The 24,476-nt window shown below is 44.8% G+C and overlaps 1 protein-coding gene across 6 annotated transcripts in view; it reads left to right on the forward strand.

Moving 5' to 3' along the window:
- SPTBN1 (spectrin beta, non-erythrocytic 1) overlaps positions 1-24,476 on the forward strand; it is a 200,220-nt gene that overhangs the window by 147,401 nt on the left and 28,343 nt on the right. For all 6 annotated transcript variants that reach the window (XM_030310589.1, XM_030310593.1, XM_032592641.1 and 3 more), the window contains 14 exons: positions 414-601; positions 1,593-1,710; positions 3,104-3,262; positions 3,924-4,226; positions 5,971-6,124; positions 6,803-7,673; positions 7,773-7,910; positions 8,711-9,467; positions 10,317-10,519; positions 15,500-15,590; positions 21,025-21,171; positions 22,020-22,283; positions 23,651-23,875; positions 24,348-24,437. In XM_030310589.1, the coding sequence (XP_030166449.1) occupies positions 414-601; positions 1,593-1,710; positions 3,104-3,262; positions 3,924-4,226; positions 5,971-6,124; positions 6,803-7,673; positions 7,773-7,910; positions 8,711-9,467; positions 10,317-10,519; positions 15,500-15,590; positions 21,025-21,171; positions 22,020-22,283; positions 23,651-23,875; positions 24,348-24,437 (3,708 nt within the window). The remainder of the gene's footprint in view (positions 1-413; positions 602-1,592; positions 1,711-3,103; positions 3,263-3,923; positions 4,227-5,970; positions 6,125-6,802; positions 7,674-7,772; positions 7,911-8,710; positions 9,468-10,316; positions 10,520-15,499; positions 15,591-21,024; positions 21,172-22,019; positions 22,284-23,650; positions 23,876-24,347; positions 24,438-24,476) is intronic.

The raw sequence follows: 24,476 nt of genomic DNA on the forward strand, positions 1-24,476 counted from the left end.
GCTTCTTAATTCTCATTTGGCTGATGTTCACCACCATATATTTCAGAACACCTCAGAAAATTCAAGGGCATTCATGGGACAGGACCAAGCAAAATAGAGCCCTTTTCGTTTTTTCTAGGAATTTTGGAGCTTAGGCAACAGGAGTCATTCAGAATCTGAAACCCTTTGCCTGGGGGTTGGGGGGTTACAGAACCAATTACACTTGAGTTAAGCTGTCATTGCTCACAAATAATGGCTGCAGTCTGAGTGCCTATTAACAAATAGTTCCTCTAGTTTGAAATGCTTGGGCCAGAGTAGCAGAGAACTGTTTCAAAGCCAGTCCATTAAGTGTGCATGTGCTCATGTAGGGTTATAATCACGTTTTTCTTACTTGGCAACACGATCTTTCCCGTTTTTCTAACTCTTGTTTACAGGTGCTTGACAATGCTATTGAAACAGAAAAAATGATTGAAAAGTATGAGTCACTTGCCTCTGATCTTCTGGAGTGGATTGAACAAACCATCATTATATTGAACAATCGCAAATTTGCCAATTCTCTGGTTGGGGTTCAACAACAGCTTCAGGCTTTTAACACTTACCGCACTGTGGAGAAACCACCCAAGTAAGATGCAGATTGGAATGTGTTATAATTAGTGTGGAAAGAGAGATGATTGCAGCATGGACCCCTGCTTTCTGACTTGTGTGATCTCCTCACTTAATGAATGCCTGTCACCAGTGGCCTATCTTACTCCTTTTCATCTGACCCTGAGTGGCTGAACTTTATTACAAACCATGCCCTCTGTGAGCCCTTCCAGTGGATTGTGTCCCTGGTCTGATACATGTGATACATGAGAATCCTAAGAAATAGTACAGGTCCCTTATACCAAACCCTCATGCTTGATGTGGATTTTAGAGAAGCAGCTGAGTGCATGGATATTGTTTATTATATGACTCCCAGTAGACCTGAGGCAGTAACCCATTGTCAGGCTTACTGAGAAGTGTGTAGCAAAATGTGTAAATACATTGTGTTGAGTAAAGACAAATAATATATAGTTTTATATCTATCTGTTCAGATCAGTTTTCACTTCCCCTAAATTTGATTTTTCACTTCTTTTTGAAAATTCTAATTGTCAGATAAGGATTATGGACTTTATCCCTTCTTATAGTTGGAAAGTCATTCCTTTTTCTGTAAACGTGCTCTGTTGAGAATTCCTTGGTGCGGTCTCTGAAACCCATTGAAAGTTGTAGTAGGTAGTCATTTTGAAGTAATTCTTGCTGAATGTTTTCAGCTGTGCCCGTCATCCGGGATGTATATAATCTAAACCTTGAATGAAGTAATTAATAAAGGACTGGTATTGTATGCCCCCAAATATAAATCACAGTAACAACAGTCAACCAACCCCACCAAAATTCCACAGTTAGGTGCATTTTTTGAGGTCTATAATACCCAAAAACTAATGTACTGCGTTTTCTCTAACCTGAGTTGCACATAAATCTGACCAGAGATAAATGGCTTTTAAGATTGTGTGGCTGTGGGAAATGTTTTTTTCTCCAAAAGCAAATTAATTTTTCCCCTTGAAGGAACAGCATATTTTTTTTTTTTCTGTGCTTAGGTTTACTGAGAAGGGGAACTTGGAAGTGCTGCTTTTTACTATTCAGAGCAAGATGAGGGCCAACAATCAGAAGGTCTACATGCCCCGGGAGGGCAAGCTCATCTCTGACATTAACAAGGTAAAGCCAATCAATCCATCTGGTCCTGTTAGGGCCTTGACCTGCTTTATTGCTTCAGGTTCTAGGTCTTGATTGCTAAGAGGGCAGTCCGAAAGGGTCTGTCCCAGCCTGCTGAGTTGAAGAGTAACAGTGGTGGCTGGGGTTTTGCAGGGGGTCAAGCAAATACTTGAGGTGGGCTAGTCCGTTGGAGTTTGGTGAGGGAATGTTAGATATTATCAAACTGGTCTTGGTTCATTCTCTTTACCTTGTTACTCTCATTTGTTCAAGGCCATCGACTCCATCTTTATTTATTTATGTATATTTTTAATGTTTGTTTGTTTGTTGAGAGAGTGGGGGAGGGGCAGAGAGAGGGGGCAACCCAGAATCTGAAGCAGGCTCCAGGCTCTACACTGTTAGCACAGAGCCTGACACAGGGCTCAGGCTCATGAACTGCGAGATCATGACCTGAGGCCAAAGTTGGACACAACTGACTGAGCCACCTAGGCACCCCAAACTACAGCATCTTTAAATTGCAGAAGGGAGAATTTGAAACCTTATTTCATGTATCTGGAATATATATGAACCTCTGGAGGTTTGAGCTTAGGATTTGGGCTGTTTCTATCAGAGAAGCTGTCCAAAAGTTTCCATTATTGGCCTGTTTTGTCTGTAATGATAGAATTTCGTGGTGGGTATTATTTCCAAGTAGAAATTTCAAAAATGTAGAACTGTGGTCAGTGGTACACATTTAGATTATTTTATTTTACATTTTTTTTAATGTAAGATATATTTCATAGAAATGAATTTAATGTGGACATTTGGTGAGGATTTTGAAAAAAATGCTAGGTGTGTGAATTAAAAACAAAGTGGCACACAAAGAAGGGGGGAGGGCATGGGAGGTGCCTGGCTGGTTCAGTCGGTGGAGTGTGCCACTCTTGATCTTGGGGTTGAGTTTGAGCCCCACGTTGGGCATAAAGATTAGTTAAATAAATAAAATGTTGAACCAAAAAAACAAAGCAAAAAAATAACAAATGGCCCAGTGTGGGGTGAATAAGAGATTCATAATATGATTTCTTTCTGAGAAAAAGGATTTGTCTTTTTTATGTGATCAGAGCTGTTGAAGATACTTTGATTCCTCTCAAAGTAAGAGATTTATAATTTAGTTATATTTCTCCATATCTGCCCTGTTTTGTTTTCCAAATATAGCAGACCTTTAAATAAAGATTGGAGAGAGTGTTCCCATGTGGCTCAACTGAGAGAAAACGATTTCTTTTCTCCGGGCTTAAGGGTCAGGGAGGCTGGAAACAGGATGTCCCTTTTTAAGTTCTCAGGTCTTATTGAGAAGTACTAGCCATTGACTATAGCCAAGGAAAGTTCCTTGAACATTGCAGGAAGCTGTTCTTTTTCGCCCCTGTAGGCCTGGGAAAGACTGGAAAAAGCGGAACACGAGCGAGAACTGGCTCTGCGGAACGAGCTCATCAGACAGGAGAAACTGGAACAGCTCGCCCGCAGATTCGATCGCAAGGCAGCTATGAGGGAGACCTGGCTGAGCGAAAACCAGCGTCTGGTGTCTCAGGTTCTGCTCTAGACCTTCTTCGGGGAACCACTCCTGGGGTCATCTAGAAATGTAGACCATACCCAAGGACTGCAGGACAGCCACTTACCAACACCCACTATTCTGAAGTAACTCGAGTCCTCTTGCTCACTTCCTATGAAGAGGATGTTTATCATTTCTAATATACTTTGTCTTCTGTTTATCTAACTTTTCATAGATTTGAAAACAGCTCAAGCAGTTTGTTTAGAGCCAGTGAGTGTGAACTGCTCACATTTATATAATTTTTAGAAATTTCTCTTACCTTCTGTCTCTGACCATCTGACGTTCAAGGCAGTTAGACTAGTCATGAAATAAATAAAAGTGGCTTTCTTTTTCTACTTAGCGTAACGCAAACTGTCACCTGCTCCAGTCACATAAGTATAAAGGTCTAGATATGAGCTTGGACTCCAGTGTAAAATGAGAAGTTGCTGATTGGCTTTGGAGAGGGCATCCTAGCTCGACTAAGGTGTTGTAAGTGTCCTAAGGAAGGCGGAGACAGACCAGCATCTGGCAGGGCTCAAGTCAGTGTGGCCTTAGAACCACCAAAGGTGGTGTTCAGGATTCATCCTCCGTCTCGGTTTCTTTGTTCCAGCTGGATGGCTTTTTTATTTTGTGGGGTTTTTTTCCTCCCATTTCTCTATAGGACAACTTTGGTTTTGACCTTCCTGCTGTTGAGGCCGCCACAAAAAAGCACGAGGCCATTGAGACAGACATCGCCGCATACGAGGAACGTGTGCAGGCGGTGGTAGCAGTGGCCAGGGAGCTTGAGGCGGAGAACTACCACGACATCAAGCGCATCACAGCAAGGAAAGACAATGTCATCCGGCTCTGGGAGTACCTGCTGGAACTGCTCAGGGCCCGGAGGCAGCGTCTTGAGATGAACCTGGGGCTGCAAAAGATATTCCAGGAAATGCTCTACATTATGGACTGGATGGACGAAATGAAGGTAGAACTTGAGTGAAAGGAGGCCAGAGCTGATGAAATGGGGCCTCCCTTTTCTGGAACCCACGCTGTACAGTGTGCCACTGGTCTAACTGCCCTCTCTGTGAAGCCACAGAGGGGCCACATTACCTGTGGGAAGATTGTTAGTTTAAGAGTTAAATGGCGTGTGGAGTGTAAAGACGAGTTCTGTAGCTAGAGGTCAGCTGCAGTGATTTAGACTTCATTTAGATCTGTTCCACAGTAGCGAGTCAATCAAATGTTGTTGATTTTTGAGAGTTGAACTAGCTTTCCATCTCATTGATCTGTGTGTGAGTGGCTCTAGTTTGGGGAGGGGCCTGGGAAGATAATGTGGGCACATGGGAGAGTGGTAGGCAGTGTGTTTGGGAACCAGTTGAGATTGTCGGTGCTGGAGCTGTGTAGTCTTCTTGAGCCTCCTTTCTTTGTTTTTAAGTGGAGATCGCACTGACCACCTACCTCAATCCGTTGTAGCAAGGACTAAGTGTGGTAATATGTGTACACATCATAGGACAGAGTGGATTCAGAGTGGCTGCCAGTGCCAGTTTGTGCTTCCCCTTCCTCACTGGACAGCCCTGAGCATAGAGTTCCAAGCTTGCCTCCCGCCCGGGAGGAGACCTGCCATTGTGCCAAATCCCCACGCCCGTTTGTGTTCTCCGCTGCAAGTGGTAGAAGGCTCGTCCATGTCATGCAGTCCCCCAGCTGGAACGCACTTGGCTTCATAGCTCGAACAGAACAGGGCAGTTTGTAGACAGTCCCGTGAAACCCCCTTTATCTCAGCACACTGTGTTCCCAAGCTTGACCTTATGCAGGGGATTTCCTTCCTGGGATATAAGCCTTCATCTTTTGCCTCACCTCTTGAACTGTCCCTGGCGGCGAGGCAGAGTCACCTCATAACATCAGTTTGCCCTCTTATCGTCCAAGATTTATTATGTTCTCAAGTGTGGTCTGCATTGACTTTTTAACGTAGAAATGTTCATAAAATCTAACAGGGATATGCTTTTCATTTTATAAATCATGTTGTACATTATAGTTCAGATTTGGGGCCAGAGATTTCCCTCAGAAGTAGGAGTGAAGTGGAAGTTCCATCTGGAGGGGAGGTCTCATGAGGCCCCCAAATTGAGCTGATGGAAGAAAAGAAGAAAATGGTAATGGATTCGAACTTAAACCAAAGAAATTGCTCAGGCCCTTCTAAGCATGAAGCTGCCTGACCCTGTGTTTGTTTGGTTAAAGGTGTGGTTTGTAAGCTTTCAACTAGATTGTTCTCCCATTGATGATAGAAGTATCTCAGAGGCATAACAGTAAGCTTTTAACTGAGGCAAACATCCATTTGAGAGGTCCACAGCTTCTGGGAGATTTCTTTAAACTTTGAAGTGAAATAACTCTGTGACCTTTATCTCTTATCTTTTTGGATAGAGTCTTCAAGCCCCAGGTTACCTGCCATACCGCTTTCCACCGCTCCCTTTTTTTCTATTCTGTTCTTAGTGTAGTTGTGACCTGCTTATTCCAGGGTAAATCACCTTTAGTTTATCATGTCTGTCCTGATGAAAGCTTCTGGGTTAGTTTGATTTTGCTCCGAATTGCTTGTCCTTCTCCCCTTGAGATGCAGGGAGGGAGGGTGGCTGGAGAGAGGGTGTAGCATGGTTGCTGGCTCTCGGCATGTCCAAAGATTATAAGACACTGAAGTCAAGGTTGTGTGCATAGATGTCCTCTCTGTTTTCTCTGGCGCGCAGGTGCTATTACTGTCTCAAGACTATGGCAAGCACTTGCTTGGTGTGGAAGACCTGTTACAGAAGCACGCCCTGGTTGAAGCGGACATTGGCATCCAGGCAGAGCGAGTGAGAGGCGTCAATGCCTCTGCCCAGAAGTTCGCAACAGACGGGGAAGGTGAGGATGGACTGTTGCAGACATTACTTCTTCATCACCGGAGATCCATTTTTATAGAAGTAGATAAGTGGTGTGTGCCAGCAGGGACACTGTCCCTCCAGTAACTGGAGTTACTGTGCCATTGTAGCTTCCCAGTGGGTTTGTCTGCTATCACGTCATGGGTACACAAGATGCAGTGGGTTAGCCTAATGGACACTTTATTTAACTCTGTCTGGCTTTTCTGAAACGGACAGGTGTTTTCCTTAAATACCCAAGTGCTCCTTGGTTTTTAATGGTGATATTTGGCAATCAGACTTGACCTAGACCACACTTGATTCATGCCAACACCCTGATGTGGCTGTTTAAGCATCTCATGGCTTTTTCACATCTGGTTGTACATATCCTTGTTGAGAGGATGTTTGGAAGGATTTGGTTGTGTTCCTTATATTTGCAAAACAATTAAATGTAGCTGCCCTTTTTCTTATAATTTATGTGCCTTTTTTGGTTCATAAGTAATGACTTTGCACTTGGGCCAAAAAATGACACTTCTCATTGCCCCTGCCTCATAATCTGGCTCTGCAGTGAGAATGGAACTGGTAATCTCATGGTGAGAAAATGGGTATAGCTCACTGCCTGCGAACGAACAGGGACCTCTGCTAAACTGTCATACTCCCACATTCCTTCCTTGACATTAAACAGGTTACAAGCCCTGTGACCCTCAGGTGATCCGAGACCGCGTGGCCCACATGGAGTTCTGTTACCAAGAACTCTGCCAGCTGGCAGCCGAACGCCGGGCTCGACTGGAAGAGTCCCGTCGCCTCTGGAAGTTCTTCTGGGAGATGGCAGAAGAGGAGGGCTGGATACGAGAGAAGGAGAAGATCCTGTCCTCCGACGATTATGGGAAGGACCTGACCAGCGTCATGCGCTTGCTCAGCAAGCACCGGGCATTCGAGGATGAGATGAGCGGCCGCAGTGGCCATTTCGAGCAGGCCATCAAAGAAGGTGAAGACATGATCGCGGAGGAGCACTTTGGGTCAGAGAAGATCCGAGAGCGGATCCTTTACATCCGGGAGCAGTGGGCCAACCTGGAGCAGCTCTCGGCCATCCGGAAGAAGCGCCTGGAGGAGGCCTCGCTGCTACACCAGTTCCAGGCAGACGCCGATGACATTGACGCGTGGATGCTGGACATCCTCAAGATTGTCTCCAGCAATGACGTGGGCCATGACGAGTACTCCACGCAGTCTCTGGTCAAGAAACACAAGGACGTGGCAGAGGAGATCGCCAACTATAGGCCCACCATCGACACGCTGCACGAGCAGGCCAGCGCCCTCCCCCAGGAGCATGCCGAGTCTCCAGATGTGAGGGGCCGGCTGTCAGGCATCGAGGAACGGTACAAGGAGGTGGCAGAGCTGACGCGGCTGAGGAAGCAGGCACTGCAGGACACCCTGGCCTTGTACAAGATGTTCAGTGAGGCTGATGCCTGTGAGCTCTGGATCGACGAGAAGGAGCAGTGGCTCAACAACATGCAGATCCCAGAAAAACTGGAGGACCTGGAAGTCATCCAGCACAGGTGAGTGCAAGAGCTGCCAGCAGTGCTGAGGCCACCACCCGCCCCCCATCACCACTTGTGACCAAGAGGGTGACCTACCCTGTTCAATTGCTTTTCCAGATTTGAGAGCCTTGAGCCTGAAATGAACAACCAGGCTTCCCGGGTCGCAGTGGTGAACCAGATTGCACGACAGCTCATGCACAGTGGCCACCCAAGTGAGAAGGAGATCAAAGCCCAGCAGGACAAACTCAACACAAGGTGAGTGTGCAGCCAGCAGTGTGTGGGGCCAGGGAGGGCAAGGTCACTTGCTGAGACTTGCTGTCAGGAATTTCCTACAAAGGTTCACTGATACTGTGGCACTGATGTCACAGCATTGGCATGTGCCTTACAACATCCCCTAATTTTGCAAGAAGTATCTTTTGGGGTGGTGTCATACAAGGCAGCCTAGCCCCTAGCATCAGAAGTCAAGATGTTAAGGTGAGGCCTGTGCCCAGAGTGGAGCGCCACAGCGTCAAGGTGGCACCTCTACTGTCCCTTTTAATCTTAATCTTTCTGGGACAGGGTTTTAGCGTGTTTTAGACCTAATTGGTCAGTGAAAGTCCTGATTATCAAGTTAGACCTTTGTCCCCTTGTCATCTTTCTGTTGCATAAACACATTTGACTAGGTTGTGGTGGCCTTGGCTCTGAAGGTATCTGTCAGGTTTTGGGTTTGGAAAATGTTCATTAGCTGCAGTTCAGAGGTGAGTAAAATGCACATGGCAGAAATGCAGTTACAGAAAAGTGACTCTTTGGGGGACAGATGTGCTGCTGTCACAGCTCCATTGGAGCTCTTTGAACAAGTGCCTCTCATGACTGGCTTTTTTCAGATTATATTGTGTCCCTGAGCTGTTTTGATAATATTTGGTATCCATATACAGAGTGAGATGATTTTCCAAAAAGCATGTATTCCTAGAAGAGATTGAGAGAGGAAATGACCACTGCAGTTAATGTGACTGTCCAGCCGTGGGCTGTCAGCCTGTCTCTTACATGACTCTCTCTCCATGGCCTTGCACTCACAGGTGGAGTCAGTTCCGAGAGCTGGTCGACAGGAAGAAGGACGCTCTTCTCTCTGCCCTGAGCATACAGAACTACCACCTTGAGTGCAATGAAACCAAATCCTGGATTCGAGAAAAGACAAAGGTCATCGAGTCCACCCAGGACCTGGGCAACGACCTGGCCGGCGTCATGGCCCTGCAGCGCAAGCTGACCGGCATGGAGCGGGACCTGGTGGCCATCGAGGCAAAGCTGAGCGACCTGCAGAAAGAGGCGGAGAAGCTCGAGTCCGAGCACCCCGACCAGGCTCAGGCCATCCTGTCTCGGCTGGCCGAGATCAGCGACGTGTGGGAGGAGATGAAGACAACCCTGAAAAACCGCGAGGCCTCCCTGGGAGAGGCCAGCAAGCTGCAGCAGTTCCTGCGGGATCTGGATGACTTCCAGTCCTGGCTCTCCCGGACCCAGACGGCCATCGCCTCTGAGGACATGCCCAACACCCTGACTGAGGCAGAGAAGCTCCTCACGCAGCATGAGAACATCAAAAACGAGATCGACAACTACGAGGAGGACTACCAGAAGATGAGGGACATGGGCGAGATGGTCACCCAGGGACAGACCGACGCCCAGTACATGTTTCTGCGGCAGCGGCTGCAGGCCCTGGACACCGGGTGGAACGAGCTGCACAAAATGTGGGAGAACAGGCAGAATCTCCTGTCCCAGTCACATGCCTACCAGCAGTTCCTTAGGGACACGAAGCAGGCCGAGGCCTTCCTTAACAACCAGGTACCTCTCCTCACTGCCTTTGCTTCCTTCCTTGTAGAGCAGGCCGCTGCTTCAAAGCATCCCTGTGTGGAGGCAGAAAGGTATCTGAGAGGCTCTTTTCCCCGACTTCTAAGGTGTTGAAAGCCATCACAGTGTAGGGGATGGGAGCTGCGGGTCCCTGCGGGAGCTCCTCATCTGCAGAGTCCTCTTCTGTTTCAGCTGCTTCTGAGGGTCTGTTACATTCATAGTATGTCCTCATGGTATCACGTGAATTGGCGATATTCTGTGAGAGAGCAATCCAGTTTGACAGTTTGAAAGGTGCGGTGAGGGATTTTTTTGTTTGATTGGTTTTTTTATTTGTTTGCTTGAGTTTTTTGTTTTTTGTTTTTTTTTCATGGAGGAGTAAATGGTTCTGTCTTCCTTGCTCTAGTATAAGAGGGACTTTGAGTCAGAAACTCAGGAAAGAAAACAGCTGAAGATGGTGGCCAACATCAGGGTTGTTAATCTCTCTATTTAAGAAAGCGTTTGAAGAGTATGTCACTATTGCCTTCATGAGCATATGAGAGGACCCTGGTGGCTGATGCACAAAGCTTTGGTTACTGTCCTCACTCACTTTAGAGAAAAATTTAGCACATGGAACCACTTAAGGAAATTTAGTTCCTTATGGTGTCCCACTGCGTATTTTCCCCTCCCAACTTCTGTTTTTTTCTGATTCAGTAGATTATTTTATTTAAGAATAATGAAGCAAGTGTAATGAAGTATGTTACACAAAAACCCAGGATATGGGAAACAGTGCTGTCATTATTCTGAAAATGAGTTGTATTTCATATTTCATCCTGCTGTGATTTTGGTTTTCTCTCTTTGAAAAAGGAGTATGTTTTGGCTCATACTGAAATGCCTACCACCTTGGAAGGAGCTGAAGCAGCTATTAAAAAACAAGAGGACTTCATGACCACCATGGATGCCAATGAGGAGAAGATCAATGCTGTCGTGGAGACAGGCCGGAGGCTGGTGAGCGATGGAAACATCAACTCAGATCGCATCCAGGAGAAGGTGGATTCCATTGATGACAGGTACAGTGTTCCAAGGTTCCTGAGGGAGTCTGGCACCCTGGGACTCTCTAGCCTCTGAATCACTGGCCAGACATCCTTGGGACTGTGGGTATAAATTTCCCAGTGAGTGAAGTATGGGCAGCTGGCAAAATTTAATCTATCAGAAAATCTCCCTACCTCACAGAAAATCAGTGAGCAGTTGCATGGCTACCTGGCACTGTGGTTCTTATGGTCAAGCATGTGCAGGTGTCCACAAAAGAAAAGAAGCTGTGAGAAGCCAAACTAATACTAAATCAAAGGGTTGTAAGAGCCCTCATGATGCCGAGTAGCAGTTGGATATGAGCCATGCCCTTGGAGAGTTGATGTATAGCCTGTCACCTGGTGGGACTCTGAGAGCCACATTTCCCCAGCTAAGCCCATGTTCACCTTCATCCACACAGGACTCCTCTGAAGCCTTTCGGAGGGAGTATCGAGGGAGGGCGAGGTTTCCTTGTCCTACGTACCTGGCACAGCCACAAAGGAATGTTATCAGGCCCTTCTCAGAAAATTGGCTTGGATAATACCTTGATAGGATTTTTTTTTTTCTGATGAGAGAAAAGCCCCTTTCCTCTTCTGCCAAGACATCTCCAAGATTGGATGCTCTTCTTTAATTTTTATTTGTTTACTCATTTATTTGGAGTTCTGTAAGATTTTTCTCCCTGACTGAGGGCCAATGCGCTCTGTTTGTAACTTAATTCTTACCCTGCCTTGGTGGTTACTAAAGTGAGAGGTCAGGGCAGATCAAGATCTGGATGTACCAGCACAGGCCGGTTCTGGTCTGGCCCATCTGCTGCCTAGCCTCTGTTCCAGTCAATCTTCCGTGGTCCCCGTTTGGGTTGGATTTTTAAGGGCTCATCGTGAAACCGATGTCATCAAGAAGCAAGTTCTTCCTCAAGGCTTCTTTTCTGACTTTCAAGTGCAGTGAAAAGGAAGAACTTCTTGCTGAGAGCGTTTCCTTGCTTACCATGTCCAAGAGCATCTCCTGAGACCCTGGGCCAGATTAATGTTTTATCATATGGGTTGAAAGGGGAAATTCCTCCCTCCCCATGACGATTCAGCTTTTGGCTTTAGCACTTCCAGTCTGTCTCTTTCACTGATTCAGAGTCTGAACCATATATTCTGAGGGTGCTACTGTTGAATAAGGTATGACATACATTAATTATAATTTTGTGTCTGTTGCTTTTTAAGTAGCTACAAAAAAAGGGGAAAAATCCCTCCACCAAACCCTTGAGTGAGTGTGAAAAATAAAAATTAGGCCAGGTATTCTTAACTTAGAGAAAAAGAATTTATTTCCTTTCTTCCTAATGTTAAGTCTCCAGTTATTTTGTAAATATAATACCTCATGTTCATCTGTATCAGATGCACACAGCTGGTTTCCTGAAGGCGGGCTTGGCCATTAGGGACACGTGCTTTGAGGCAGACGTGCAGCCGCCTTGTAGTTTCCTGCATGTATTTATACGTCCCCTGGTGCTGCAGCTGTGAGGGGTTGTTGGAAGCAGGTGACGTTGTCAATGGAGAATCCTGTGTATGACAGAACTTTTCAGCAGCAGTCGGTTTAACCTTCCTTTTTCCCTTGATTTGGAACCTGAGCTCCAGGGGTTCCAAAGCCGCCTTAGGATTTCTGTCTTGAGGATGAATGGAGGGATGTGAGTGGCTCAGTTGGTTAAGCATCTGACTCTTGAGCTCAGTTCAGGGTCATGAGTTCAAGTCCTCTGTTGGGGTCCACATGGAGCAAGGAGCCTACTTAAAAAAAAAAAAAAAGCACAAGAAATGGGAAATACTGTCCATAAACATAAGAAAGATGGATGCGGGAAGGGTCTTTCCATTGATCTGCCCTCAGGAGGTCTACGCTGTCCTCAGCTGATGTTAAATGAATTCCGGTTTCACTTTAATATCCCCAGAGGCCTCAAGATCAGAAACTGACCTCAGAGGATACTTGTCTGTTACCAAAATACACAAATATGTGAATTCCAGATGCTATGGGGACGCAAGCTAAGTATAAATATCTAAATCTTCAGATCTCATCCCCTGTCCAGAAACTTTCTGATGCTGTTGTGAAGCTATTTTCATAAAATGCGAAAGTCATTATAATGTGCTTATGTTCTGGAAATCTTGTCGATTACCACTGAGTTTGTTGAAATAAAAAAGTACCAGAACAAAGACACTGGCTCCTAACAGATGTGGGTGGGGTACAAGTGACCTTTAAAGTGCTCATGCCTGGGTGGAAAGTAGCCTGCTGTCCAAGCCCGCCCCAGGGGTGTGACTGGGTGAGCTTCCTGGCTCCAAGGAAGTTCCAGACACATTGCAGTACTGGGTGAGCAAGAAAATGGGATCTAGCTTCATAAAGCCAGACCCTATCTCAATGGGAAAAGAAGCTTACATATTACCCGTCTGTTGTACTCAGGCACCTGTGGTTCTTTACTTTTTATAAGAACCAGAGTTAGACCCAGCATCCGCCTCAGAGGATGAAGGAGCTTCTGAGTCCTATTATAGGGATAGGAGGTGAGAGATGGAAACAAAGCAAGAGATTTAACCTTGCCCCAAACAAAAAGTACCCTTAGGACTATGGGAAACTATAGCCAAGTTTTAGATGGTCCTTTCCTATAGTTAAATTGATGATCCAGCCTTGAAAGGCCTTCTCTGAACGCCTTTGGTTACCACTGGTGAGCAATGAAGCCACACTGACTTCTCTCGAGGGTTCTCTGAGTCAGCAACCATGTCCACTGCCCGTGTAACTGTTTTTTACAATGAGAAGCATATCCCTCCGAAGCCATCATCCTGTCCTCTCGTAGATTTGTGTCATTTGGACACGGGGCCCTAAGTCACCATTTGGCTTTTCTCTTCTCCCTGGTCCCACTAGAAGAGAAAGACTGGCCGGACAGAAGTCTGCTGTATGTGTGTGACTTGAATATGTAAGATACATTCAGGATTATGTCTGGTTGTTTCTGTCTCGGTGAGTCTTCTCAGTGTTTGAAGTTATTTTTATTTCCACTATTGCCTTGAGCTTCAAGGATGCATGTCCTGCTATAGCTGCCAGTTTCTGGTTCCTCCTTGCTTTCTGAGCACTTGGGTGTGACACTGTGGAAAGGACTAGGATCCTTATTCAAGGCCTCTGAGTAAAGGCTGGACCTCCTGGGTTTTGTGCCTGACTCCAACTCAAATTAACCTTCCTCCTGAAGGATTGACTTTATATTCTTAAAACTCCCTACAAATAGTGCCTGAAATTTGAGGTTTGGGAATTTAAAAAACTTTTTTTGGACATTCCTTCCCTACCCGTTTTTAAACACCTAATTCCTTTAGCCCAAATACACTAACAGTCTTTAAATGATTTTTTTTTTTTAATTTTTGGTATCCGAGAAAGGATATCACTGCAGTTAAGAGGATTTGGCCTTTATTTTTTGTTATGAAAACAACAGAATGTTAAAAATGTTGGGAGAGAAGCTACAGCCATGAATCTCACCTCTAGCACCTGCCATTTCAGTTTCTGCTTTCTAATTGTGCCACTGAACATGCATACACTTTCCATTTAGCATTATTTAAGAAGTATTTTTCTATTTTTGCACTTTACCTAAGTGATTAAACATACTAAGACCCCTGTTTCTGAAGCTATAAAACCCCTTTCAACTAAAAATAAAAAATTAGAAAGTCATTTTATGTAACTAGCATATACCTGGCAGCATTACTTCGGCTCATATCATTCCAGTTGTTCTGTAGTCACTGGCGCCTGTAGGAGCTGAGAGCCCTTCCTTCCGTTCCCCAGGCACGTGGTAGCGGCAGTGTTGCCACGGTTCCTTGTTCCAGCACTCACTGAGAGCTTGTGTGACTCACGGCATGGCTGTATGATCTTTCTTGCTCCCAAGGAGGGTTCTTGAAAGTCAGTCAGCAGCTAGTGCTCCCTGAGCTGCTCTTTCTGGGCATCGTAGAGAATCCGGTCATGGTCTTCCTCCTCCTTCCATGGGGGCCGAACCAGAGAGACCTTGCCCAGGCAAATGCAGCAGGAGATGACTTTGAGAATCAGAATGGAAACCCAGCGTCCTCATCTCCCCCAGTTAATGTCCTTCACTGGCTGGCTGGCTGGCTGGGCTTAGGTTCCTCAGGAATATCAGGGAAACCGTATTAGAATGACACTGCTTGATTCTTGGTGTGCTGTGGTTCTCCCCTGTTGCCGCAGAACTGTGTCAAGGCCATCCTTCTCCTGGCACTCCCAGTATTCACATGGCTGTTCTTCACCGTCTCTGGTGAGCCTAAGCCACCGGGCACATGAGGGAAGTCTGCTGCTAGTTCTGGAGCCTCATCGGTGTGTGCAAAGTGTGGGCATTCAGGGTGGGGAGTGAGCACACCATTTCCCTTGCTGTTCACCAAGTTCAGCAGCTCCTACCAATTTTGCTTAAGGTTTTGTGCTTTAGCTGCATTAAACCTTGGTTACCCTTACCTGTTAATAAAGTGGGATTTAGTAGATAAATAATCTTACAGGTCTCAAAATTTTCATTCTTGGTTAATTGTCATTTGGAGGGAGTTTTTCTCAGGATGACAGAATATTTATTTAGGAGACATTAATTTAAAGCCAGTTGTATGGTTGTCTATAATTTCTTAGTCCAGTGTCTTAAAGGTAAGTTCCAGATTTTCCTTCAGTGCCCCAAATGGAGATTTGTACACAGTACATGATCAGGTTTTCCCCCCAGCACCAGATTAGGAAGCATTGGACTTATATGGCTCATTTGACAGCCTCTTCTGCCTGTTTTGTGGCTTGGACAGTATTTTGGTCTCTCGTACCGTGGCTTACTCATTTGGAGGATGCTAAATTCTCTCGTTTATCTTGCCTTTTTGACATAATTAAAACCGTACAGGCATACCACTGTCGTCATATATAGAAACCCAGAAAAGACATTGAGTTGTAAAATCAGTATTTCAAGATTCTCTGTCTCCTTTTTTAAAAGTTATTTTTGTTATTATTATAAACAGACATAGGAAGAATCGCGAGGCAGCCAGCGAGCTTCTGATGCGTTTGAAGGACAACCGGGATCTTCAGAAATTCCTGCAAGATTGTCAGGAGGTATGCCTCCCTTCCTTGCTTCTGAGGAGATCCAGAGCACTTAACAGAAGAGCCCTTGAATTATAAAATTAATCAAGGCCCAGAAATTCATTGTTTCCTGCTGGGGCAGTGTGGCAGTTCTCATCAGTTCTCTAGCCTGCAAGCTACCACTTAGAATAACTAGATTCTTCTAATCTAGAATAGTCCAGAACTCTGCTATCCATGACAGTGGACCCTAGCCACACATGGGGCTATTTCTTTTGTACATATCAAGGTGTAGCTCTTCTGTCTTCTATCACATCTATTAGCCAACTGTGATTAGCAGCTGCCACGTTGGACAGTGCAGATCTAGAACATTTCAGTTGTCGAAGGCAGTGACACCCTAGGATATTCTGTATTGTAAATGCATTTACTGCCGTGTTTTAACTATTTAAAGTAATACACACTTACTGGGATGGAAGGAAAGAACTAAGGAGTGCTGGAACTGGCTATCTAGGTAAAAAGCAAATATTTAAAAAATACAGACTGAGTTTCTTACTCACTGAAGACTTTGAAATAACCATCTTTCAAGCTCCTTGAATACATGTCTAACATGCCAAGAGCAGCACTCCTGATTTCAAACTTGTGAGTTTTAACATGTGGTATTAATCTGATGATTCTCATACTATTTCATGCTCCCCTGATATGTGCACAAACAAACTTGGAAAGCTAAAGTTAGCCAGAAAAATGCAGTCTCTCTCCAAGCTAGTTGGAGAAAAGCATCTGGCTGCCTTCACATGTGTGAGTTCAGGAGCACATTGCATTTTTTCTCTTTGCCGGAGAATAACAGTGAGACTCTATTCTCTCTGGTTTATTAGGTTAAATCCACTCGGAGGCAGAAATGGGATGAAGAATATCCAAGAGAAGCTGCAGGGGCCTTGGGGGAAGGGTATCGGAGGGTGTGGGGACGGGATCGGGTCATGTGCAAAGAATGTGACTGAAATCATCACAACACCTTGCATGCAAATGTGTGGCTGTGTGTTAGAAGTAATACAGCCCTAATAGCAGTCGCGTTAGATCGCGTGTGACAGAAGCGATCCTTCATATCCATTCAGCTGCTGTCTTACTCTGAATCTTGCAATATGCTCCAGCAGCTAAACCTTCAGAAGGAAAGCCCCTAAACTGTGTAGCTTAGGGTCTGTCAGTTTTCTGTGCCACTCTGATGAATCTAGGTCTCTGGGGGATTTGCCTGGAGCCAGACAAGCAGAAAACAGGAATGCCTCTTCAAGTGGCACCCAAGCATTAATAACCCATTTGGATAGGATGCTTATTTAAAGAGGTATTTGTGTCCCCTGACAGGACATAGAGGAGAGTAATGGGATCTGAAGTTAGCTGTATTGGGCCACATGTTGTGCCATAGTGAATACCAAGTGACTCTTACTCATTGGAGGGGTCAGGAGATGTCCGTAGCCTGGGCTGTGCCTTCCACACATTGGAGGTCCCTGTATTATCCCTTGATGTTTCCCTTGTAGTACCATCGATGACTCATTTTAACCTCAGCCCATATAGGGGGAAGCGGGGAGCCAGTAGGATTCCATACTCTTGCTTAAAAGGCAAGTTTAATGAGATGAAAGTTATGAACCTCAGCATGGTGAAACCTAGGTTAAATTTGGGAACAAGAATGCTGGAAAATGAGCAGGAGGTGAGGAGACGAGAGGAACCCTTGAAAGAAATCCATTTGGAGTTTCCCTATTTTCCATTTACACATGTGTGGACTCATAAGTAGAAACATGGGAAAAGTAGGTGGGTAAAATAATAGTCCTTCCCAGTAGAATCACAGGAAATGGTCTTACTAGGTCATTAGAGCTTTGTTAGCACTTGTTCTAAATTAGCACCCTTGGTTACAAGTAGTTCACTCCTTAACATGCACCAGTGACTGCTGGGCATGCCTCAAGGGCTCAGTCCTAGTGGGATTTCCCCTATGTGCAGAAAGGTTTTGGCTGCATTCTTACATCCTGGGAATGATGTGCAGGTCTCTTTGTGACTGCTCTGCTGAGTCTTCCTGTTTTAGCCTTTCTTTCTAGCCTCATTAAGTTACTACAATTCAGGGCGCTTGGGTGGCTTGGTAGGTTAGGTGTCCAACTCTTGATTTTGGCTCAGGTCATGATGGTTCATGATATTGAGCCTCTCATTGGGCTGTGTGCTGACAGCAGGGAGCCTGCTTGGGATTTTCTGTCTCCCTCTCTTTGCCTCTTCCCCACTCACATGCACGCTCTCATCCACACTCACTTTCTCTCTCTCTCTCTCTCTCTCTCTCTCTCAAAATAAATAAACGTTAAAAAAAAAAGTACATCTAGGGGTGTCTGGGTGGCTCATTTGGTTGATCATCTGACTCAATTTCGATTCAGGTCATGATCCCAGGGTCGTGGGATTGAGCCCTACATTGGGCTCTGAGCTAAGCATAGAGCTTGCTTAAGATTCTGTCTCACTGTCCCCCCCCTCTCCTCCCCTTTGCGCTCTCTCTCTCTAAAAATAAATAATAGGGGCGCCTGGGTGGCGTAGTCGGTTAAGCGTCCAACTTCAGCCAGGTCACGATCTCGCGGTCCGTGAGTTCGAGCCCCGCATCGGGCTCTGGGCTGATGGCTCAGAGCCTGGAGCCTGTTTCCGATTCTGTGTCTCCCTCTCTCTCTGCCCCTCCCCCGTTCATGCTCTGTCTCTCTCTGTCCCAAAAATAAATAAACGTTGAAAAAAAATTTTTTTTTTAATAAAAAGTTAGTATAACCATAGATGCTGGGGGTGGGGGGTGCAATCCCTCCCACATCAGCATGTACAGTTTCTGTGTAGTGACAGAATTTAGGGCACATTTGGGGGCTCCAAAACCCTGGTGTAGAAGTGCAAGCAAAGCATTGGTATGTAGTTTTCTTTGGCCGTGAGCTCTGCATCATTCAGCATCATTAAAATACGTACGTTTTAAGCCAGGATCTCTGAGAATGGAGTTTGTGTATGGACTAGCTTTGCATTTGAAAATCTACCTTCTATACTTCTAGAAACTTAGAGAGCACCCAGAGGTCAGAATGAGTGCCATTGCTGGCTACTGGTATCGTCCAAGTCTAGGGAATCCAAGTTGTCCCTGTCGTAGTCCCTTCCTTGTAGTGCCTTGGCTGGAGCAGGCAGGAGTTGTGAGATCTGCCTTGGTTGCCACTCCCATTAACCACTGCCTAGATGGGGAAATTTATTGCAGGGGCTCCCCTATCCCCAGCTGTAGATGGGGATATAAAGAACATCATAATTTTTGTAGCATTATTTTGATGTGTATTCCTGGAAAATGATTTAGAAGTTACTGCTTTTCTGTTTTATTCTCTCATACCATAACTCCTGTTTTCAGAAATTGATGTGTTTTTTTAAGAGGGCAGTAAAGCTAGACTCATGTGGCACCAGGGATAGCAAGTTCCGTTGCTTTGCTTTGAAAAGCTTGATTCAGTGATCAAAGCATTTTTCCTATCCTTTTCCAATCTGCACAGTGTTCTTTTCTGCAGAGAATGAGTATATTCTTAAATGACCTTTGTAAATGCCCACAAATAATAACTGCAGTTCTGATTCCAGAGTGCTGATGAAGGGTTGATGAACTAGCAAGTTCCATAGATCCATTTCATTGTGCTGTATCGCATGATGCTTTATCTGTAGGATGATGTTCAGCAAAGAGCAGATTTGTTTATAAGCCTCTGATTTTTATGGAGCTCTTTTTTTTTTTTTTTTTAAATCTCTCTGGGTAGGTGGTTATGAATAGCGAAAATATGTGAATGTCCTTTGCACTTTGGATAAATGCCTTCTATTGTGTATAATCTGTGTGTATGTGGAACACAGGGAAAATTTTACCATTTGGTTTCCTTTTAACCTCTTTCCCCCTTGGACCGAATGAATGGCCATAGTATTTCAGGTTTTGCCTACTCAGGTAACTGGAAAATAGATAATTCTTTTAAAGTAGGAAGTTTACTGTCTCTGTTGTGTAACCAATCTGTGGTCCTAGCTTACAAAGGGCTTTATGAGATTTACTGGTTTTTCACCTCAATAAAGAATAACAACTAAGATCTCACTCCCTTTTGCTTTCTGCCTCCACCCCCTTCTGTACAGTGGGTGAATATGCTGAGAAAGTAGAGATGGTGACTGGGAGTTCACCCACCTTCAGATCCAAGGGTGCTCCTGTGACCTGTGTCAGCCTCCTTGACATTGTTTTTAAAGAACAGACTTGCTATTATTTAAACACATTTGCAGGGAAGCCTTTCCCAGCAGTAGCCCCGAGTGTGAGTGAATGGTCTTAGAAATGTTGATCCTTTAAGTGTTCTTTTGGTTTTCTATGCCTTGGAGATTGGCACAGAAATCTCTAAACCTTGAAGATTGGACCATGAGGGTGCAAATTTGTTTTGTCAGCGACTGGTGTAAGAAGTGGGCTTCTTATGGTCACACAGGAGAAGGGACATGGTCTCTGAAGACCTTTGCTTCTGATTCTGGCCTGATCCTACATTCCTTTGTGTATATTTCTCTTGGGCAAACAAAAAGCTCTTCCCGGGTTAGTGCTGTGTATGGGGTAGGAATTAGGACCTGGCATGGGCAACTACGGGCAGGCAGTAAGGAGCCGAGCAAATTGGGATGAAAGCCAGCAAGAGAAGTGTGTCCAGGGCCTCGCGTTGGGCTGCCTCCCACCCCAAGCCTCGTGAGAGAACTCCCTTCTTAGATCTGTCAGCAGCTGGCAGGCTTTGTGATGCTTTGCAGAGTTCAGATCCAAGTAGACATGTTGGGTCTCAAAATCAAATCCTGTGGAGTGTTCTCGGTCTGAATGGAAGGCTCTTTAGAGAAATAGAGGCTATAGAAAAAAGGGTGAAGGTGACTCAAACTTGAAGGAAACTTTAAGAGGGCATCATTGTTGCCTTGCTCCTACAGTGAGCAAGTTATTTATGCTTTTTTGGCATTCCCATAGATACGCTGTGAAGGGAGGGGAGGGATCAAAGAGTGGGGTTTTGTGTTTGGTCTTTTTAATATGTAATAGAAAGAACTAAAAGGATAAAAAGATTACCGAATAAAGTAAAAGACAGTTAATCACGATTAACATGGTATAGCTGGCACAAGTATTTGGAAGAAAAAGAAGTGACTTGGACTGGTTAGGGCAGAATTTTAAACACAAGCCTTTAGGGGAAAGGCTGGTTGTACGTGCCAAACCCTTCGAAGGCTGGCTCAGAGAGCTTTTTGTACCTATGGATTTAAAATTAGATACTTTGGAGCAAGGCTCAGGTACATCTCCCGTACAATGGAGATAACCTGTCATGACGGGTCAGAGTTGTAAAGTAAATATTTGGTTGTCAGTTGACATGGAAACATGCAGTATGTGTAGTACAACATAACACAACTCTTTCCAGGCAGAAAAAAGGCTGATGTCTGTGATTACAATCTCTGACATTTTTCTGATTTTTGTTTTTCCTAGTTATCTCTTTGGATCAATGAAAAGATGCTTACTGCCCAGGACATGTCTTACGATGAAGCCAGAAATCTGCATAGTAAATGGTTAAAACATCAAGCATTTATGGCAGAACTTGCATCCAACAAAGAATGGCTTGACAAAATTGAGAAGGTGAGTTAAAATGTTGGATGAGACTCCCATTTGGGTGGTGTGGCCATGGCAAGAAAATGAACCAGGTGGGAAACGAGCTCTTCTCTTCAGCACATTCTCCTGCATTTTTAAGTCCCATCTGATCCCATACAGAAGTTACCCTGCCAGAAGCAGGGCCTCTCCCACTAAACCAAATGCCAGCTTTAACCTGCTAGAAGGGAGAACAGCAGAAACCCAACCAGTTGTGGTTCAAAATGCTTGATTTGTCTTTTAGTAAGTACTAGTTGTTTGATTTGTTTCTCACCTGCTGCAGATGATGGGCTGTGAGCCTCTTGGGCAGAGTCCCACTTTCTTGATCACAGCATGTGTCCTGGACTGTGACAGAGACTGATGATTTACACAGAATTTAGAAATATTATGTATTTTCAGTTTCCTCGATTTTTCTTGTGTGACCAGGCACTATGGTAACTTAGTATGTATCATCTTGGCACAGGGAGATTCTCTGCAGCATAACTGAACATGAAGGTGAAGTTCCCCACCCTTCCTTATTTTCCTCAGACTTTTTATATTGTTTCAGATTCTTAATGGTTAAAGTGATGTGTTCCCATCTTCGGGAGCCAAGTGCAGTGGAAGTCATAAGTCATTAGCATTTTCCCGTTGCCCCTGTTGAAAGTATTTCATCATGCAACAGTCATTTCTTGCTGCACTCTTTGGAAAGCCGTGTAGTGTACATAGACTAGGCCCTTGTCCATTTTATTAAGCCATAACTTTATGTGAACGAATAGGTGAATCACAGATTAAATATCGTAGGGTTGTTTCTCACATTGCCCTTTGTTCTCTAGCAAACTGTATTTATTGATGTTTTCCAGGAAGGAATGCAGCTCATTTCAGAAAAGCCTGAGACGGAAGCTGTGGTAAAGGAAAAACTCACTGGTTTACATAACATGTGGGAAGTCCTCGAGTCCACCACCCAGACCAAGGCCCAGCGGCTCTTTGATGCAAACAAGGCTGAACTTTTCACCCAGAGCTGTGCAGATCTGGACAAATGGCTGCACGGCCTGGAGAGTCAGATTCAGTCTGATGACTATGGCAAAGACCTTACCAGCGTCAACATCCTGCTTAAAAAGCAACAGGCAAGTGGGCGAGGCAGCCACATACTCAGGCCTCTTTCTGTTTCATTGCCATCATCCTTATAGCCCTAATTCACCACTGTCTTCTCAACCACCTGCCTTCTCTGTGAGGGGTTTTAACCCAGCATAGTGTTTGTCTTGACAGCGTCATGGGACATTTCCAGAATCAACTGGAAAGATACATATTAGTAGAAATATTGGGTGTCTGTGCATGGCAGTGCTTTTCTTTTTATTGTCATCATCTTAGTTGACGGATAGTATCACCATTTAATAGTTGAGTAAATATGCATTTCATTCAGTTCTGAGGTTTACACAGGGAAATCCTTTTCACATACTTTGCTCTATAACATCTAGTGGGTATGTATCAGTTATCTGAGTTGGTCAGGGTACTTTTTGGATCATAAATTTTATTTATGTACTTGTTTTTTGGACGTCATGGTAGAGCATTCTAAAGGCGAATGAATTTACTTCACACTGGCAAGAAAACAGCTTCAGTGAGGTTGAGGAAAAGCAGGTTGGTGGCAGAAGCTTCCAGTGGCTTCCCTGGCTAGCTTTGCCTTGTGCAGCCGAGTCCCCAGCCCAACGGTTCTGCTTTGAACCAGTCAGTGTGGAAGTGTCTTTGCCGAGTGCTGAAGCCTGTTTCTTCAGAGTGATCCCCACCCTTCCCTTTGCTAACTGATGCAGTTATTTGGCTACACTATTATGCTTTAAGGAGTTTTGCTACAGGTAGTTTTTACTCATGGCTGTTTACTTCCTTACCTAAGAAAGGAGCCCATTTGTTCCCAGAGGGGACCCCCCTGTTTCTCAACCGTTAGCATATGGTATTCCCAGTGTGTCGTTCCCTGACTGAGACTCCTCTGCTTTCACTTTGGCTCATTCTCCTCATGTAGATAAGCAGTTAGTATGTTTTCACCTGCTGATCCAGTATTTAAGAAAAAGAATAATCAGCCTCCTGATTGAAGAAATTGAGAGATGATGATGACATTAGCTATTCCTTTTGCCTAAAAGAACTGGAACCTTAAGTTCCATTACCTTTTCCTGATGGTTAAATGGGTTTCCAGCATCGTTATGGCATCTGAACAAGCAGATGAAGACTGTCCTTTCCCCATAATTAATTCTTGTTTCTCTTGTCATTTGCCTTCTGAATTCCTGGATAAACTCGAGTGTTGTTCCTGAGTTTAAAAATCCTGGGAAGGGATTAATGATTGTTTCATAGATGTTAAGAATCCTTTCTTGGGCTCTCCATTATATAAATTAATATTCGGTCTTCCATTTTGGCCAGTGCTCAAAACAAACATTTTATAGGACTGTGGACTGTGTGTGTTTTCCCTTGTCTCCGGTGTGACAATTGGTCTGTTTTCTGTTCTCAGATGCTGGAGAACCAGATGGAGGTGCGGAAGAAGGAGATCGAGGAGCTCCAGAGCCAGGCCCAGGCCCTGAGTCAGGAGGGGAAGAGCACTGACGAGGTGGACAGCAAGCGCCTCACTGTGCAGACCAAGTTCATGGAACTGCTGGAGCCCTTGAATGAAAGAAAGCATAATCTGCTGGCCTCTAAAGAGATCCATCAGTTCAACAGGGATGTGGAGGATGAGATTGTAAGTAGACCATCACTATGCAAGGGGCTTTTCCATAAACTTCCTTACCTGTCCTGCCTTAATTAGGACATTCTTGCTTCTTTGTTAGACTCACTTTGGGCTGCATTGGTGAGTTGGGCTGTGAAAGCCCATGCTTTTATATATTCATACAAAATGCAACTCTACTGTTCTCTTTGACATTCTAAAGATGTTCTAGGCTTTTACTGCCCCTAGAATAGTAGTTTTAAAAATAAATTAAGGGTGAGGACTCGAGGGGATCCAGCAGCGAGGATGAAGTAAGCTTTGAAAGACTAGCCCTCACCTTGTACTGGGCAAGAAGGGCAGGCTCCTCGGGCAGCCCTTCCCAGTGGGATCGAATACGCCTTCTCTCTCAAGCTGGCCTCCCTGCTAATCTTCTATTGCACTTTTGTTTGCATCAAGTATTTGTTCTTTTTGAGTGGTCCTGACCATCTAAATTTGTAATTTTTTCCAGTTGTGGGTTGGAGAGAGGATGCCTTTGGCAACTTCCACAGATCATGGCCACAACCTCCAGACTGTGCAGCTGTTAATAAAGAAAAATCAGGTAAGCATTTCTGCTTGGACTAGCTCAGTCTGATAAATA

Source organism: Lynx canadensis, chromosome A3 (assembly GCF_007474595.2).
Source record: "Lynx canadensis isolate LIC74 chromosome A3, mLynCan4.pri.v2, whole genome shotgun sequence".
NCBI classification, from domain to species: domain Eukaryota; kingdom Metazoa; phylum Chordata; class Mammalia; order Carnivora; family Felidae; genus Lynx; species Lynx canadensis.